Source organism: Papilio polytes, unplaced genomic scaffold, assembly GCF_000836215.1.
Source record: "Papilio polytes unplaced genomic scaffold, Ppol_1.0 DF824158.1, whole genome shotgun sequence".
Classification (NCBI taxonomy): Eukaryota; Metazoa; Arthropoda; class Insecta; order Lepidoptera; family Papilionidae; genus Papilio; species Papilio polytes.
The window spans coordinates 723,201-743,604 of NW_013525046.1; the positions used below are offsets into that span (position 1 = coordinate 723,201).

A 20,404-nucleotide genomic window follows, 5' to 3' on the forward strand; every position below is an offset into this window, starting at 1 on the left:
ACTATCCTCTACATCTATACGAAATTTCATCGAGATCCGTTTAGCCGTTTAGGCTAAAAACATCCATCCATCCATCCATCCATATAAACTTTCGCATTTATAATATTAGTAAGATAAACACGTTTTTATTTTTTCACTCTATTTTTGAAAAATATAAGTACAGTGGTGAAATCTGTCTCAATTGGCATGTGATTCACATACCTATGTGAAATTAACACGGTTAAGGCGCGGTTCCACTGTGGCGTAATACAAAAGTACGCATCGCTTGCGGCGAATGAACATAATTATTACAATCAAAACTAGAGTAAGGTTAATGGTTCAAATATTTGCTAATATGGAATAATTTATTACTAGTTGTACTAATTGGATTTTCTTTACATAATGTATGGAGACCTTAAGTTATTTTTTTATAATCTTACTAATGTTATAATCCGAAAGTTTGTATGTATGGATGTTCGTTGAAAAGTCTCCTAAAAATTTCCTAGACTGTTGACTGGATCTCCATAAACAGGCACACAGAGGCTAATTGCTCTAGTTTATTTTTAAAACACGCGGATGGATTCAAAAGCGATTGCTAGTATTTATAAATCATTAATTATAATTTTCTTTTTTTCAGGTAAGTACACATTCTGTTCGCTGAAAAACAAATGCCTGATAAGTGTTTAAAGAAGTTTTTTTGCACTTATTATTTTTGTATATGGTAGTGTGGTATGGCAATTAGAAAACATTATAAAACCCCAAGTAATTTAAAATATTTTATAGAATAAATAGACAAAGTACTATATAATTTTGAAATCCTTTTAACAAAGTTACAAACATACGAGACATACTTAATATGAAATGTCAGTATGTTCTGACATGTCATGCAACCTTGCACGTAGTATAATCGGATCGAAATCGCATCGTCGACATTCCATTGCCTTGTTGGTCATGTCGTAGTTATTTGTAATGTAGATCGACAGCAATGTACGTCTCATTCTTGAGTATGGCGAAAACTTCGAAGGGCAGTTCAGGGCTTTTCCTTCTTATGAAGTTTCCGTAGTTACTTATGGTTTTATGGTAATCACAACTGGTTTGCAACTATAACTCAGGATAAGTGGAACTTGTTTTATTTGGATGGATAAATATAAGTTTGTTTTTAAGAGGAGTAAAACTGCTCATATTTTTGTTGAAATAATTGGTTATAGCATATTATAATGTTCACAGTTATTGGCTTCACAGCCTTGTTATGCTTTAATAAAATATAGTCTTCTTCACCTCTTATATTTTCCTCCAATTTGCACAAAATAACCTTACCGATAATCATGTATCAACGCCACTACCAATATGGCCGTCGTGTCGTCGAGCCAATGTAACACCCTTATTTTGACATCTGACTACTATCCGATTATTAACATAACAAGCACAATTACGACATTTTAAAACCATGACTTAAATATTGAAATAAAGTGTTGGATCACCATTACAAAGCTTATATCGTTATTTCAAATTATGACAAATTGTATTGATTTATAGCACAGACTAAATAACCTTCAAGAATACAGAATACATCAAAATAGTTAAAAAGCTAACACAGTTAAGTTAAAATTGTGCGTGTGTAGGCAAAAATGTTAACCGCCAGTTGAACTTTACAGTTTACCTTTTGCCATAAACGTCTGTAACTTTATAAAATATTAAAACACATAGATTCTAGTTGTTATTAATATTGTAGCACCTCTATTTCTTAGCCTAAATAAGGTTTGTGTGTAGATTTTAACAGTAAAAAAGCTGTCAACAAACAAGTTAATCATGATGACGAATTGGTGCAGCTATGTTACATTCAATAAATGTAATTACATTCAAGTGATACAAATCCGTACATAAGCCATTAGAAAGGACATATCCAAGGTCGTACTTTACGTGTGACATAGTATCATAGTCAAAGAATTTAATAAGCTTCCCATTTACGCTCTCATATCATAGCTTTATCAGAACTATTGATTAATTTGTTGCTATGAGAAGATTTGGATTTAATTACGCTACATAATTTAAGTGGGTAGGAAAATAACGTCCTCGACTGTAAACAATGTAGTGATAAAAGTGCATTGTTAGAGCGTGTTCACACATTACCCGTAGAGAGTGTTCACACTTGTAACATGTTATACAAGAGACTTAAAGCTACGCTTTGTAACCGCTTATTGTTAACTGAAGGAGTCTGTTATTTAACAATGAGTATTTACTCGTATAACGCTTTTATAAGCACAATACGCAGTTATAATGCTATTTAATATGTTTAAGAGTATTGTTTTCTGTAACTTTTTGAAATAATAACGTTATTGTTAAAGAGGTTACAGAAAAAGAAGTTTTTCAGTGTAAGGAAATGCGCGTTTACACCAAGTTTATGACTTTTAGTACAATTAACTATTACATTATTAAATTCAGTTTGTTTACTTTGATATTGAAAGTTTTGTCTAGGATTTTTATGTTTTTATATAAAACATTCTTATAAACTGTAGAATTAAGTAGTTAACCTTTAAAACTTACATTAAAACAGAGCTTATTTGCTCAGTTTTCATCTAGATACTTATCTAATTCCACACATATAATAAAATTGGAATCTGTTTGTAACATCAAAAGAAAAATTCCTGATTTCGGGAAGATGTATTTGCGTTGCTAATAACAAATATCGCTTTTAATTTTTTTTTGTCTGTCTGTCCGCAAGCCGCCTTTGTTCCGCGGACTTTAACTGTAGGGTTGCTGACATAGACGGGCATGTTATAGGCTACTTTTTTATCTTAATACTAGTTGTTCCCGTGCGACTTCATCCGCATAGATTTTTGGAAATTTTATTTTGTTGTTTACATGTGTCAAATTATAATCTCAATATCAAATGTCAAACAACCATGGCAATCTTGCTTCCTTGATGTTGGCAGCAACTTATGGTCTCTTTCCCTGATTAGTGTTTTTATCCAAAATATTTACCCCCTAAGTTTAATGGCGTGAAATATATAGCCTAAAGCGTGACGCAAGTGTTGGGCTTTTTATTAAAAAATATTCAAAAATATGCTGTAATTGCTGACATCTTAGGCAACAAAGAAGTGTGTGTTTACGCTTTATTATAATTGTATAGATTTCGTGTATGAAGTCGCGGGCAACAGCTTGTTGGTAAAGTTATTCACTTAATGTACATAGTACGTTGGATATAGTGTGGTTAAGTTGCGTAAAACTATTAGTGTTAAGGTTAATCTATAGTTTGCCGATGTTATTACAACCTTGTCCAATTAAGATAAGTTCAGTGGGACACTTGGTGTCGAATTTATGACATTAGCATGCGTTTATTCCGGTTCCTATATACCAAGGTGCGATGTAATGGGTAGGTAAACGGTGAAATTAAGGCTTGCACAATAGTGGCCGTACATATGTAATAAAGGCAAACTTATTTATTTATTTATGTAAAAAATCCACTAATGCATCAGTTAAGCTATTAAAAAAAATAAGTAATCTACTATTTTTTTTAATTGTAATTCATAATTTACCAAATAGATTCTAATTTTTAAGACATGGGTGACTATGATCGTGCAAATTTCCACATTTAAAACTTTGACGTATCATATTGCAAGCGACTCAATAGGCTTTAAATTTCGTTTCAGCATTTGGCCATAAGTGCTAACTTAAGTTGATAATCAAACTTTGAACACTTAAAGGTACCCAAGCACTTAGTAACATAATTTGATGCAAGGTAACAAACAGGTAACATTGCTTAATAAGCGATTCAAACCAGGTTTATTATTGTTACTTAAGCATTCCAAGCAGGCTCAAGTTGCATGCAAGTTATGATGTCGATAAGTGAGCAAGTGGTCCTCGTAAACAGATCACTGAGTAACTAGGCTATCGATTATTATATCACGGCTTATTGTAATTATCTAATGTTTCTCAACTATTATGATACATGTAACAGAATTTCTTGTTAGTTTTTGTAATTACTTTTTAAATTAGATGTCATTTCTATAATTCATTCAATATTTAGAAGGGGTAAAGAGCAAAGTATTACAATGTCACGTATAAATCAGGCTTCAAATGGAAGTTTATTTCCAACATGTTGATATTTATAAATGTAATCTTACTTGGCCTAAGTTATTTTAAAAACTACCAAATATCCTTATAAACGTATTGAATTGAGGTTAAAGGTAAACGCGATTATATTTTGCCATTTTAATGAGGGAATGGTTGACTGATGGAACTTACGTCGTAGGACAACTGCAGTACTAAAATTATTTTAATTAACCTATATTGTAGGAATTTTTTTATCATTGCGGAGTGCAGCTACAAATCTACATTTATTTGGCTACATTATCATTTAATTTTTCAAAGTAATGGTCTAGCCATTAAATTAGCCTAGGTCTAAGGAGGGAAGCTACTATTAATATTGATTTATTTCAAACTAGCTTTCGATCGTGACTCCGCCCGCGAGGATTTAAAAAAAGTAAGTACCTTACGTGTTCTTCCAGCCTACTCTCTACAACTGTACCAAATTTCATTGAAATTCGTTAAAGCTTTTAGACTACAAACTCTAACATCCATCCATCCATCTAAACTTTTACATTTATGATATTAGTAAGATAGTTTTTATATCTATCTTACATTTCGATCCTCTGGGGGGTAACCCCTTACCTCCCCTGACGATGTCCCAGGATTATGTTTTATGTTTAGAAAGTTCATAACTTTTGTACACTTTGATTTATGTACTCTTAATATGTTTAGAATCTTGATGCATCTGCAATGCAACGAGCTGACGTCACATGTCACTTTCACTGTATAATCTTGACCCCGTGAGAACCAGTCGCCGGCGCACGCAGTGTCGTTAAACCTGCATGCGCGGCGCAAGCCGCAAGCAACGACACCGCGACCAACCGCAAAAGGTCATAGAATTTAATTACTCCAAGGACGTAGGATTTTGAATAAAGCAATGGAAGTGATATGTTGACATTAGTTTAATAAAAAAATAGTTATTGCTCGAACTTCGTTTGTATTGAATTAAATCAGAGTTAGTAATTTTTATGCTATTCCAGGGTATAATTTCAAGTATTTTAATTCCAGATTTTATGTGATTTCTCTTATAAAATAAAGTAAAATAATTTGATGCTAACAGTATAACTAGGATTAAAAATTACCTTTCTACTTAGGAGTTAAAACATTAAATTAGAGCCTATTTCAGTAGATTTTCTCACGAAAGAATCAAATACGCAAATGGTATGAAGATATAAGACCTTCCCATTATTGTATTTCGTACCAGCGACCTTATTCAAGATACACTCGTAAACAAACAAAATTTTCGAGTTTCATACTTTATATTTATTAACCTTGCCATTTGATATAGTTTAATTTTCAAGGAAGTAAATCTTATATCATCGTTATATGATAAACAATAAAAATAAATGACTAAAACAATAAATCAAGGCCGGTATCGAACATTCGAATATAAAATGGCCGCGTCTTTATTTACAAAATGGCGACTGTCAAGGTCAAATGTCAAAGTCGCATTTGAATTGATAAAGCTTTCTCTTTTAATATTTGTTCTAATAATTGCATACCCCACCAAAAATAATTAAGAAACGCAAAAGATATATGAGTAATATAATATCTGAGTGATATATGATTCCATTTTAGATTTAGTATAATCGAAATGTAATATTTTAAAACCATTTTAACAGTGTTAGAGGTCGGCCCGTGTATACCATGACCACACAGAAGACAGGCGTGAAGTTGGAGTAATTCCGCGTTTCGTCTGATGAGTGTGGTTCCGGAGACCGAATTTTAGTCCCTTTTTCTTCCCACTCTTTTTCTCATAAGAATAGAATGGAAATAGAACTTAAATTTAACGGTGGAGGAGACGCAGAGCAAGATGAAATATCTTATTTATGTGCGGCTCCTCCTCCGTCGATTAAGGGTAGGCAACGCATCCGCTATTGCGAATGTCTATAGGCAGTGGTCACTTCAGGTGGCCGCTTGTTTGCCACCTTATAATATAAAAAAAACCTTGTTATTTGATCATAACTGCCAATTCTAATGTGATTAAGTATATCTTTTTTTTATTTGTTAACTATATACATTACATATTAATTATATGATACTGAATACCTATATCTTGTTCATTAACATCGAATGTCCTTTCAAATAATCGATACAAAGGTCTGGGGCAACCAGTAACATGATCTGTATCAATTCACGTTTGAAGATACGAATCGATATTGTTTTCAATCGATTAGGTGTTGGCTAACTTTATTGGATATCGTTAAATTAATCGTGATTCGATTATTATCGATTGGCATCAATTACAACACAAAAGATTACGTATAACAACAATAAAGCCAAATACTGTAACGAAATTTAAATGTGGCCAAGTTTAAACTCCAAATTCCAATAAAGATTATGACAGATTGTAAGCCTGTTAGGAACTGTTTAGTCTCACTTGGTTCCGATGAGCTTAGGTGCGTACTCTACTCGATTCTTAGTTGTCCTAAACATTTGAATTGGCTGCGAAACAATCGACAATCACACAACAGCTATGCGGTAGTTTAGACAAATCTTTTAATGTAACCACTATATTTTGCGTAAGGCAAAAGACCTTGTATACTGTATCCAGTAGATAGCTCCTGTATAAAAATATTTATTTTACCTTCGAGTTGTATCAACGTTATTACACGTTGTGCAACTGTGTCTAAAAGTTCACACAGATTAATTTGTTCAAGAGCGTTAAGGCAATACAGTGATTGGCTCTGCTGTGTACAATATACGTCTTTTGTTACGGGTCACTAACTATGTTATTTACCTTGATCACGATATCTGATTTACGTTTTATGTGAGTTGTAAAAACTAGTTGAAATATCTCAATTTATAATTTGGTTTAGACACGTCATGATTTGTGGTAATCTTCAATTATAAATGATGAACGGAATGATATTGCTGTGTATAACGGTCCGATATATTTTTATTAAACGATTTTATTAAGGCAATCTTATTTCTTTTAAATCTGAGTGCAGTTAGCATTAAATAAATAATTATCTATACTACTATCATAAAAGAGAAAAGATTTGTTTTCTGCATGTTTTTAAAGCAAAAACTACTGAGTCGATTTCAAAAATTCTTTCAGTACTAAAAAACTACGTTATCTCAGAGTAACATATTAACGACGAAATCGCGAGCAACAGCTAGTCTATATAAATATTATAAAGAGGAAAGATTTATATTTATGTATTAAAATAACTCAAAAACTACTTCCGATTTTAAAAATTCCTTCACCGTTAGTAAGGTAATTTATCTGTGAGTAAAATAGGCTATTTCATGATCGCAAAGTCGCGAGTCACAGCTAGTGATTTGTATGTTTGTTATTAGAATATGATTTTAAACATTTTCAAATATAACCTCAAGAACGTTGTGCGACGTCTCAGTGTAGCAATGTCAGCGCATCGGATCCGATAGCTTGAGAACGTTACGCTCTTCTCACACGGTGCGGCGTCGCAACTTGTAACATAATAAAATTAACACTTGCGAAAATAAGAATACCCGTCTGTCGCAACTTACGCACTCCAAAAACGTTGACAACCAGAGATAATGGTCAACGCGAGGACATCTTGCCTAAGAAGCGTTCCAGAAGATTCTTTCACTTTTCTCCTTGATGACTTTAATCATAATTACCGTGAAATTACATTATAATACTTTATTGAATGTATCTTTATATGTCCAGTAATAAAATTGTATTCGCTTCTTAACTGAGTATCTGATCGCAAAATTGTCATCACAAAACATTTCTATGTTAATAAAACTTTCGACCAATATGCTTGCTTAATTGTACTCAAGGCGTACAGTCACCTTCATAAATATGTATACATACTAGCTGTGGCCCGACTACGTCCGCGTAGAATAAAAATTGCCTATGTGTATTTCCAGACGACCTCCTACATCTGTATCAAATTTCATCAAAATCCGTTCAACCGTTTAGGCTACAAACTCTAACAAACATCCATCCATCTAAACTTTCGCATTTATAATGTTAGTATGTTTTTTATTACTGACTATACAATATTGGATCCTAATAGAAGCGCACAACTGTTGTGCGATTGTCGATTGTTTCGCAGCCCATTCAACTGTTTATTAACACAACTAAAATCTCATAGGAATCAAAGGGAGACTAAACAATTGTGCGATATTTTGGTCAAAGGTATTCGCGCTATACGGGGTCATATTTAATTATTTTACCGTTCAAATTTTATAAATAGAGTAAAACAAATAAACCTTGATAGACTTACTCGTATTTTATGTTACAACTTCAATGTAAATGTTTGAATGGATCACAAGAGATTCGTTCCGGTCGCATTTCTTATGAAGTTCAGATAAATTCAGACAAATATAACGAGAATTAAATCAAGGTCGGTCCAGTATTGAATTTATGTTGTTTAACAAAATTTTTATTATATAAGACACAAGCTGTAATTTAAAGAATTATTTATTTAAATAGTATTATGATCTAATCCAAATATGCATATAATTAAAATAAATAACAAAACAAGAAAAAAAAAAACAAGAGAGAAATAACCTGAGGAAATCAATAAATAAATTAGCAAATATTTTCCCTTCCTATGCATCTCCTCCACCGTCAAAGCCACTTCCCCTTCCCATCCTCTTCTTATAAGAAAAAGGTGGAAAAGAGTACAGGATTTAAATTAGGCCTCCGGCACCACACGCATCAGACGAAACACGGAATTGCTTCCATTTCACGTCTGTCTTCTGTGTGGTCGTGGTGTTACACCGGGCGTGCCGGCCCTGCAGTGCTAAGATGTTAAAGCGAACACTACCACTGTTATAAATGTATAAGAACGCCTTTGACTAAACCAACACACAGCTGTTTAGTATAGCTTCGATTTCTTTGACCTTATATAGAGCGCATACTCGATTTTTAGTTGTGCAACTAAACAGTTAAATTGTCTAAACAATCGACAATCGCACAACAATTGTGCGATTGTTTAAGGTTTGCGTCCGCCCTAAATATGCTTTAAGTGTGTTGGACATTAAATGCATGTTTCATGTGTGACAAAGATAAGTTATTAACGAGACAATGTCGTGTCAGTACACACTCGCGTGGCCGACATGATTATGCCTGTCTTGACTTTATTCCATTGATTGACTTTTACTAATTAGGTGACGGAACTTTAAATAATACAATTATTTGTTAATAATTACGATAAATAGTCTACATTAGGATATAATATATTTTGTTTTCACGATAATTTATTTATTTAATTAAAAAAAAATATCAGATCTAAGATCGAAATAATTTCGCTTTTCAGGGTTTCAAAATACGCTTTTATTAACTAGTTGATGCCTAAGACTTTAGCCCCCTGAAATTAAATATAATAAAAAAGTATAGCCTATGTTACACACAGATAAATTTCCTTTCTAATGGTGAAAGAATTTTTGAAATCGGTTCAGTAGTTTTTGAGTTATTTCAATGCTTACAAAAATACAAATCTTTTCTCTTTATAATATTAGTATAGATTCACATTGCACCAAGTAAATCAACATAATATTATACGCATTTCGCAAATCGCATTAAACGTTCTTATTAAGTGATTAATATAAAGTAGGATTCCATTGCGTATTATTACGTTACATGTCGCATAATAATTACAAATATGTATTCTAATGTCGCTTGATACTTTCGCTATCGTTGTATTACATGCGCGGCCGGATACTAGAAAGCCGTTCGGTTTCACTGAGCCGCAAATGACCGCCGATGACTCCTACTACCGCAAGCACTGACCTCTATAAATGGACAGGCTATAACCACAGCTAAGGAATTGACAAACATACTTATTGGGATAAAAAATAATTAAAAAATCGATATGTAAACCAATAAGTTTAGTAATGAGTAGTTTAAAGCAAGCTAAGCCATTTTCACAGCTTATAGCAGGTTTCCCAACAAACTTTAACTATACGTTAATGGGTTTGGTTCGGTAACTTAATAAAATGCTGTTAAAACTTAGGTCAACCTAACACCAATCTCTAACTAGTTGATGATAAAATAAATGGAAACTTCAGAAACCCAGCATTAGTCGTACTATTATCTAAACAGGGGAAAATTGTTCTCTATTATGTTATTCCGATCACGAAGTTCTGATAGATTTATTGTCTGCAAAACGCTTTCGATCGTGTGGTGATGCATTAATGAGCTATACATGACTATCTAAGTGTTTTTAAATCGCTTAACTTAGTTATGTAATAAACAATTAAACTCACGCTTTTAACACGAAGGTATAACCAGATGTGGAGGTTTAAAAGATTCATGTAGCATGGTTGATGGTTTTATTTTATTACTAGCTGTTCGCGTGCTTCATCCGCATCAAATTATAAATGTATTGTTTGCATTTGTCAAATTATCAATTGCAAATGTCAAAATGACATGTCATTACTAACCTTGGCAATCTTGCTTCCTTGATGTTGGCAGCAACTTATGGTCTCTTTCCCATATAAGGGTTATTATCCAAAATATTTACCGCCTAAGTTTAATGGCGTGATTTATAAATCCGAAAGTTTAAATGGATGTATGTTTTTGAGAGTTTGTAGCATAAATTTCTGAACGAATCTCCATGAAATTTGGCATAGACGTAGAGGATAGTCCAGACAAACACATAGGCTTTCCAGTTTCGGCTTTTTTATTCCACGCGGACGAAGTCGCGGGCGAAAGCTAGTAATATGATAAATGCGTATTTTCGGATGGATGGATTTTAAAAGATATCTCCGACGATTCAACTGATCTCAATGAAATTTGGTTTAGTTTGGAAATCACATAGACTATTTATCGGTTTTAAACTTCAGAAGGAATCGCGGGCAAAAACTATATTAAATATCTGATTATTTATAATACATATTTTAAGAAGAATGTTCGAAGGTTGTTGTTTTGCTACAGTTTATATGACATATACGAGTAAATAACTTGCGTAACTATTCAATATTACGTTGTAATGAATGGAATTTCTTTTAACTGGGTCACAAAATATTTTCGAAATAAAAAGATAAATGTTTTTAGTTACATAGCTTTCGAATACATTAAAATACGGATTTTTTTTCCAAAATATATAGCTGTTGCCCGCGATTTCGTCCACGCAATATTAAGATACAAAAGTAGCCCGTCTATGTCATCTACCCTTCAGGGAAAGTCCGGTCGAAGCGACCCAGCTGTTTCAGAGATTACCCGGAACAAACGCGGCTTGCGGGCAGACAGATAGACAGACAGACAGACAAAAAATTTTTATATTTCAATTTAATAATTTAAGTGTTAGTAACTTAATTCTATTATATTTTGAGAATAGACGTTAAAATGTTCATTTTAAAACTCACAGTAAGGCCCGCCATACGCAGACCGCTGCTAGCAGTGAACTCTAAGAGCCTCTAGATTACAGACTTTTTATCTGTCGATAGTTTTGTCGAATCAGGCTGTCAAGCCAAAATCTTAATAAATTGTTGTATCGTGTGCACCTCTATACATGGTCACACTCATCAAACGCCCGACTAAATTCAGCCAAATAAAACGCCTAGGCTGTGGGGTCTCTTATCGCAGTTCACGGTGACTTCACTACAAACACACGTTGCAAGTGACAACGAACACAAAGAAAATCCCAAACGACAAATAAATAGCATCAATCAAATGGCGATTTGACGTGTTGGTCCACTTTCGACATCGCCGACATAATTGTAGGTTATGTTAACGCGGGGAAAGTGGAAGTTAAAATATAGAAAGAATGTCTCTCTAAATTTCGATTTTATCAAGGTGATCAAGATGGTAGAATTGTAACAATTTTTTATGGCAACTGATTTAAATTGTGTCTGACCGAAAACTTTTGTTATGCACAAACCCTAAATTGAATCAGGTAACATACAAAAAATCACAAAACTCTACATTTCAATTTGAAGTTTTATTAGTTACTAGCTTTCGCTCGCGACTCCGTCCGCGCGGAATAAAAAAAACAAAAGTTAGTAGCCTATGTGTTCTTCCAGACTATCCACTACATTTGTACCAAGTTTCATCGAAATCCGTTTAGCCGTTAAGGCTACAAACTCTAACAAACATCCATCTATCTAAACTTTCGCATTTATAATATTAGTATAGTATGATATAGGTTTTAAATAATTTGATCAAATTAATTTCAACATATATTTTTAATTTTAATATTTCACACTTTGTTTCTACATTTATTTTGGACTTTAATTAGTAGTTAATTATTCGTTTATGAGTGTAATTTTGGTTACAATGCATATAAAATGTTAGCCTTGGCCGACGCTTATCAGAGCATATTTTAATGTAATTTATTCGCCAACACTTGGCCAAGCGCTCTGATAACATCTAATGGTTCAACTGATCTTTTAATACTTGACAAGTAATAATATATACTAATATTATAAAGAGGAAAGATTTGTATTTTTGTATATATTCGATTCACGTAAAAGCTACTAGGGCCGATTTAAAAAAAATATGTAGTTATCTGTGAGTAACATATGAAGGTTATATCTTTTTATTACTTTTTAATTTACGCGGGCAAAGTCGCGAGCTAGTAAATGAATAAATAAAAATATTTGTAAATGAATACCATAGTTTATAAAATAATTTAAAAACGTTACTCTTTGATTTTAAAATGATTTGTCATATCTTGATTACTGACACGTAATTTTTACGTGCGTGCGTGTATAACATAAAGTAACTAATTACTGCAATACATTAACTCGTTAACTTCAAGCACTAATACTTCAATACCTACGACAGAAAGGTAAAAAAATCGCCTAATTATTTTTTTCACTAAAAGTAAAAAATCCACAACTTCGTAGTTGTAAATGTCTGTTCATAATTAATTCATGTATACCAATGTTTAAAAGTTCATGAACTTTATAAAAACATGGTATACCTCAACCTGGTTCGTCCCTTTCAAGGCTTTACAATAGTCTGAGAACTTAAAAGGCAAAATACCTTTTAAGATTCTAGGTTAAATTACTTAATGTAAATACTATCAGTGGCAAACAAGTTTTTATTCATACTAAAAAAACACAAATGCTAGATAATTGCATTTTATCACAATGCCATTTTAAATCTATATTCTATCTCTATCTATACTATTATAATAAAGCGTAAACACACATTTCTTTGTTGTCTAAGATGTCAGCAGTTACAGCATATTTTTGAATAATTCTTTTTTGAATAAAAAGCCCTATACTTATTCACGCTTTAGGCTATATATTTTCAAACCATTAAACATTTTGGATAAAAATTTGACAAATGTAAACAATAAAATAAAATTATCATAATTCCATGCGGATGAAGTCGCATGGGAACAGCTAATAAAGCGTAAACACACACTACTTTGTGGCGTAGGATGTCAGCAATGACAGCATGTTTTTGAATAAATCATTCTGTAATAAAAAACCCTACATTTACGACATGCTTTAGGCGCTTTTTTCACGTAATAACGTAGTTTAATAAAACTTAGGGGGTAAATAAATTGGCAAAAAAACTTTATGTGGGAAAGGAACCATAAACTGTAAGCTGCCAACATTAAGGAAGCAAAGTTAATATGGTAATGGGCATGACATTTGCAATTAAGAATTTTGACAAATGTAAACATAAGATAAAGTTTTTATCATTTCACGCGGATGGCCTGCACGGGAACCTAGTAGACCATAATACCACGTGGCTTAGTGCTTGCTTGGCTTATCGCCCACGTGGTTTAAAATCACCTTAAGTTGACCACTTAGAAAGGGAATTCGTCCTTAAATCGGTTTCGAAATCGCGCCTCTCGTTACATAGGATTAGCTCGTAGAGAATTAGTCGCGGCTGGTTGCTGTAGCCACAGCGCCGGAGATCTGATATCTCGCATTTGATACTGCGCTTTGGTGATATACCACAAATATATAATTTCATCGAATGATTACACTCAGTTACGCAATACGTGAAACAGAAATGTATACGGACTTTATTGGCACACTACTTAATCGTTAGTTAGTCATAATCAATACCTTATTGTAGACATTTAATTTTAATATAATTTTTTAAAATTAATATCTATCTATTAAATATAACAGTAATGGGGATTTTTTTAATTCATTCAATTTTATATTCAAATTCGATAATGATAATAAATGTTAAACACAACATTAAAAACAATTGAATTTCTATTAAAACCTTTGCACATGTCCAATTGTAAGTTAATGCAAGTATGAGTTTGCATTAGGAAACAGTGTTGACAGACAATTGCTCAGTTCTGTCCACCCACTTGAGTATTTATCAACTAATATGTATAGAACACCCGCAGTGGGCCAGCGTGGTTGACTATGGCCTAGTCACACTAACTTTAGGGTAAGCTCCGAGCCCCTCGATGGGGATGATGGTCAGCTGGTGATGATGATGATGTATAGAACAATATTCACAAGTCACAGTTATTTAATTAACAACTAAAATGTTTTAACACTAAACAACTTTTCTTTAATAAAAACGTAGTTTTAAAAACCAGTCACCAGCTAAAAGTAACAATAGGCAAAGTGAATGTCGAAAGAAGTGTTAATACGTAAAATGTCAGTCGACAGTTAAAATTAACCGTATAATTTTAACAACAGTTTACAACATCAAAGCTCTTGTAAAAGTTATTGCATATTTCCAGTTATTTCGTTGCGTTTCTGAAAGAAAAAATCTCAAGTTCGCATTCGCATGTCGAAACAAAACAATATGAGACATAAAACTTTCACAAATTATTCTAGTTAAATCTAAAAAAAGCGTATTTACAAAGCAGTTTTTTCACTCGACTTTCTCTTGTGTTAATATGTTTTGTAAACTAAACGAATCGTTTGATATTAAATTACATGTAACATACCTGTAGAACACTATATAAATAATTCAGTTATCATTTTTAGTATTAAGTATGTAAGTTTGGATGTTTGTTGGTCTCGATATTTGACACAGATGTAGAGCATAGTTTGAAAGAACACTTAGGTTACTTATAAAGTTTTTTATTTCGCCCGGACAAAGACAGGCAATAACATTAATAACATGGTAGAAAAAGATGTGATAATTTCCGAACAACAAACTTTATACATTCCAAAATTTCTATGACAGTATACAATATGTTCAAAGTGACCCAAAATTGTTTATACCATAACAGTATCTATGCCGTTTGGTTTACGTAACGCGTTCCCACTAAATCGCAACGGTTACACTTTTTCCTTCAACGCCCTGCCATTACATCGTATGACTAGGTCGGAATGTGTGTCGTAATTTTACCAACAATAATGCGTAACGCAAGAACAACTATTTCATACTTTGGTTGAATTGTTTTAATTTATTATATATAGTATATAGTACTCTAATAACACATTGGTACATTAGAATCATATTTAATCGTCTACTATCTAATAATAGTTCTTATATTAATGTATCTATAGTTCCACTCATGACTTACGAGACAAAAGCATTAACCAGACTTGTTCAAATGAACAATGGGGGAGTGTTACGAAACTATAATTCATTGTTACGCCATTAACTTTTAAGTAATGAAATAAATAGTACATAATAAACAATCTTTCATGGTTTTAAAGTTTACTGATTCTCAGGTAGTTTAAAAAAATGTTCAAGCTTTAATTATAAGTTAAGAGAAGTCCAAGGCCGAGTACATAGAATTCTTACACGGAAACACGATATCGTGTAATTGATGGTTAATTGTATATTTTTACGGTTAAATTTAACCTTAAATGGGTAAATTAACCTTGGGTAATTCTGGTTAACAGAGTTATATGTCATTCTTGTTATTGTTCTTGTTGGGGTCCTACGTCACCCGTCATCTGTATTGTTTTAACATTACTATGCATACTGTTGCAGGTGCTATGTGCAGTGCTGGCGGTTCTATCTGGGCTGGAGGCGCGCACTCGGCCGCGACTGCAGCAGCCTGTGGACGACGCCTATGAATATGAACACCAAGGGCCGCAGAGAGGAAACGTAAGTCAATAATTCTACCAGAGATATAACTGTACTTGCTAATAGATAGATCTATAAAAGATGGCGCACACCTTTCACTAAATTATCGCTGCGATTGTCGATTGTTTCGCACTCAATTCAACTGTTTAATGGCACAACTAAAAATCTAGTAGTGTGCGCACCTCTACACAAGCTCATAGGAATCAAAGTGAGACTAAACAGTTTTGCGATAATTTAGTTTCAGGTGTGCGCACGCTCTTACTCACTTGATACATGACTCATAACATATTACATTTATAAGCATGACAATGTTCAGGTTTATTGTATTAAATTGCTATATTGTGTACTTGCAGGTTGTACTCGTCCAGGCAGACGGGTATGATGACCTGTACCGTGCGTCAGACCGCATCGACGAGGAGTACGAGCCCCGCGTGCCGCAGCGCGCCCCGCCCCGCCACAAGCAGCACCAGCAGCCGCTGCAGCCTGAGGGGCCCAAGCAGCCGCCCGTGCAGACTATCCGCAACTACAATAAAGTATGTGTCTCTGCACTTACTAGGGTTCAATACAAAAAAACAAAAAACTACTTCAATGTGTCACAAGACTTATTGCTATATATCACTTTACCTCGTTTGAAGACACTTAAACTTTGAAGATTTCCACACTGAGAACTAATTGAATATGAAATCACTTTTTATTTACTTAATTTCTAGTCCATCAATAATCATGTCGAGTTTTGAATCCACGATGTGACGTTCACATGTTTGTTATTCGTGTTTTATCATTAAGAAAACTTTTTCAAATTTCAGGTGAATGACGACGGCAGCTTTACGTTCGGATACGAAGCGGCCGATGGCTCCTTTAAAGAGGAGACGAGAGGCACTGACTGCGTCGTCAGAGGAAAATACGGGTACATCGACCCCGACGGTAACAAACGAGAGTTCACCTACGTGTCGGGCAACCCCTGCGATCCCAACAAGCCCAACGAGGAGGAAGAACCAGAGTCCGCCGCACCCGAGTCCGCTGAGAGAGACGATGGCATCCCCAACTACCCGACCAGGCCGCCCGTCAGGCCCACCACAGCGAGACCGCCGACTACCTACTTCCAAAACGACTTCAGGGACGCCGACGAAGAGGAACCCGAAGAAGAACCTCTCCAGCAAATCAGACCTCGCGTCGTACAACGCCCGGCTCCTGTCAGAAGGCCAATTTACCAACAACCGCAACAGATTGCTATCACTCCTCGTCCTCTTCCAGTTTCCACACCTAGGGCTCTTCCACCGGCGACTACTTTCAGGCCTCAATTGGTGCAAGTGACTCCTAAGCCACAACCGCAGCCTCAGCCTCAACCGCAGATTCAGTACAGCCCGGAACCAAACTACTCGCCTTCTCCTTCTCCGGTAGCGGTAACGACTGGTAGACCGGGACATATAGATTTTGCTGCTGAGTTCGCTAAATTCCACCGGGAAAATCAATATCAGTCGACCACTCCTTCGTCGTTGAACACGCAAGGAAAGACTACTATCGGCGCCCCAGCGCCCAGCGGTAATCCTCTATACTCGACCGAATTAGTCTACGATCCGTCTAGCGGACAGTACAATACTCAGCTTTTCCAAACGCTCCCGCAAACAAAGGGAGAATTGAACCTGAATCAAAGACTGCAACCGTACGTGGCTCAACAGCAACCTCAGGCTCAGAGACCTTTCATTCCTTCTCCGCAAATACCAGCCGGGCCGCCAACTTCCAGCGCGCCTTTGTACAGGCATCAAGTCGCGAACCCCCAGGAGGCGTACCAGAGACAGCAATCGGAGACGCAGTTCCAGAGCTCGCAGCAACTGTTTGCGCAGCAGCAGCAGCTGCAGCAGACCCAGTTGCAGAGGGATCGGGCGGCGGCGCGTGCGCAGGCGCAGCGTCTCGCCCAGAGCCAGCCCGCACAGAGCCAGTCGGCACCGCGACCAGCTCCGCAGTACTACTACGTGGCTCCCCGCGGGGAGTCGCCCTCCTCGGGGCAGATCGACGCCTTCCTGAGAGGACACGGCATCCAGTTCTAGTTGCTTAGTGTGTGAACTGTTACAGCTAGCGACCGATTTAGTCCGAAATGGCCATAATTAATCACAAGTCAGATGACATCGGTCGCGCGGTTGTGAGTGCAAGTGTTTAGTTGTGGGGACATTGGCCGCATTTGTACATATTACTCCGTCCTCTGTACCTTATTTTAATGTCGGTCATTATTAACTGAGTACATTTTAATGTAGAATTGTTACTGTAGTGCACATGGATAGTCAGGTATCACGCGTATATCCCTATCACATATCGATATATTTAAATATTTGAAAGGACAGATTTATGTAAAAGAGAAGTCCGATAGTTGTATTATTCGCTGTCTCAGTTAATAATGTGACTGTAGTAAAGTTTAGCTGTAAGTTTTTAATGTAACGAACGAAACATTTTGTACGTGATAGTCTCCGATCGATCAGTGTCGAGCGTTTTGTAAAAAAATTGCAATAGTAATTTGTAATAATTTTTGTTTTTAATAATAAATTATATTTTTTATATTATTATCAATGTTTTTCAATTATACAACCCTTCTGTGGCTGACTAAGCGGCGGTGCGGTACTCTTTGAATAATAAAAATGGTTACCACACGTTTGAATCAAATTAACCACTCTAAATTTCTTCAATTAATAATGCTTTAACGGTAGATAACCTATATTATAATTACCTGTTTAAAGTTATTTCTTAAAAATCATAAAACAACAATCACAAACATAGTTAAAAATCAAATACGTAACACATGCTTTAAGTAACATCGACATACAATGTAACAATTAAGAGCGCGTTCACACCCGAAACTAAATTATCGCACAACTGCATAATCGAGCTTTGATTTCTGTGATCTTATACGGAAGAGCGCACACTACTGGATTCTTAGTTGTCGTAAACAATTGAATTGGCTGCGAAACAATCGACAATCGCACAATAGTGTGCGATAGTTCAGTCAAAGATGTGCACCCGCTCTTATGTTACTGATAATGTGGTAATGTGGATCTTGGAATTTACTAAATCGATTTCGTAAAAATTGATTGGAAGCCAAATAACTAAGTTGCTTGTTATTTACGTCGTGCTGTTACCAAACGTGAACAATAACGTAACTTTTAGTATGAAATTTTCCAGGGTTATTTAGTGTAGCATCTGTTTCTTTTCATTTTGTAAAAAAGCAATGATAATTTTACTTTAGAGACTTATAAGATAAAACGATACATAAAGAGACAAATAATTAGATTGTAAAAATAAGTTTAATGTATAGATTTCGGGTAAAATATCATAAAAAAAATACGAGGAAATGTTCTATCCTTTCGGTAGTAATCATTTGTTTCCTCGGAATATTTAAACAAGAAAACCATTTACCGCCATCTTTTAGATGTGGTGGTGAGTTAAAAGAGCTTCTACGAAAATTTATTGCAAATAATGTATGTTTATCACCGATAGATGGCTCTGAAACAAGAAATAACAAAATGAAAACTGTTTATTAAAGTTTTTGGATAAAAAAAAAATCTGTTAACAAGAGTAATTAACTAATAATTTTAATTATTAAGATAATTGTAGGTTAGCGATGTCTTCTTGTTTAATATTGATAGAAGATCTACAAAAAAGATAGTCCCGTGAGAACAGTTTGAAATCATAACGAAAGAAAACAAGGATGGGAAATCATTTTACTCACTCTTACATAACCTCCTCCCATCATGTACATAAGTAAATGATTTATATCATAATCGTGATATTAACTGTATATCTAAATTTACCATTGTTCAAAAATATTCAAGTGTGAATTTCAAGTGATTCAGGACGTTATCATTAAAAGATATGTGCATATGTTGTTTATAGTTTTGAAATAGGTAAGATAAACTAAGAATTAAGAAGCATCATCGTACCAGAATCCGGAATTTATCATTCTTTAATTCTATTGCAAGTTAACTCAATAACTGATCCTTCAGTACGTAAAATTCATAATTTGTTAGCAACTAAAATTATTGTTAAACGATAACAAAACAATTGACTCGACCTTGACGTGCAGCGTGAGAAGAATTAAAACACACCGCCTTAGTTACCAAACAATTCACTAATTAGAGTACACGAAAAATAGCTTTAGTGTTTCATCGAAAACGCAACATATCAAACATGCAATAGTATTACAACTAATACTTATTTATAAAGTGTTGAAAACTGTCATCACGGTTTAACATTCTAGACATTTCGTGGATAATTAGACAATTGTGATTACAGTATGTGCAGAGGCATAGAAAAAAGATTTTCCGTTTCAGATAATGAAATGACAACAATGGTGCGGTTTGCGTAAGGCGTTCGCACGCCGCGGCCGCGAGTGGGGCGATATTTTATATAGGGAGGCAACGGGCGCGGCGC

At 34.6% G+C, this 20,404-nt stretch overlaps 1 protein-coding gene across 1 annotated transcript in view; it reads left to right on the forward strand.

Moving 5' to 3' along the window:
• The window catches only part of LOC106111629 (pollen-specific leucine-rich repeat extensin-like protein 2), a 29,651-nt gene extending 11,342 nt beyond the window's left edge, over window positions 1–18,309 (forward strand). The window contains exons 2-4 of the mRNA XM_013293765.1: window positions 15,890–16,006; window positions 16,339–16,518; window positions 16,792–18,309. Coding sequence (XP_013149219.1) covers window positions 15,890–16,006; window positions 16,339–16,518; window positions 16,792–18,033 — 1,539 coding nt within the window. The 3' untranslated portion in view covers window positions 18,034–18,309. The remainder of the gene's footprint in view (window positions 1–15,889; window positions 16,007–16,338; window positions 16,519–16,791) is intronic.
• Window positions 18,310–20,404: the final 2,095 nt, after the last annotated feature.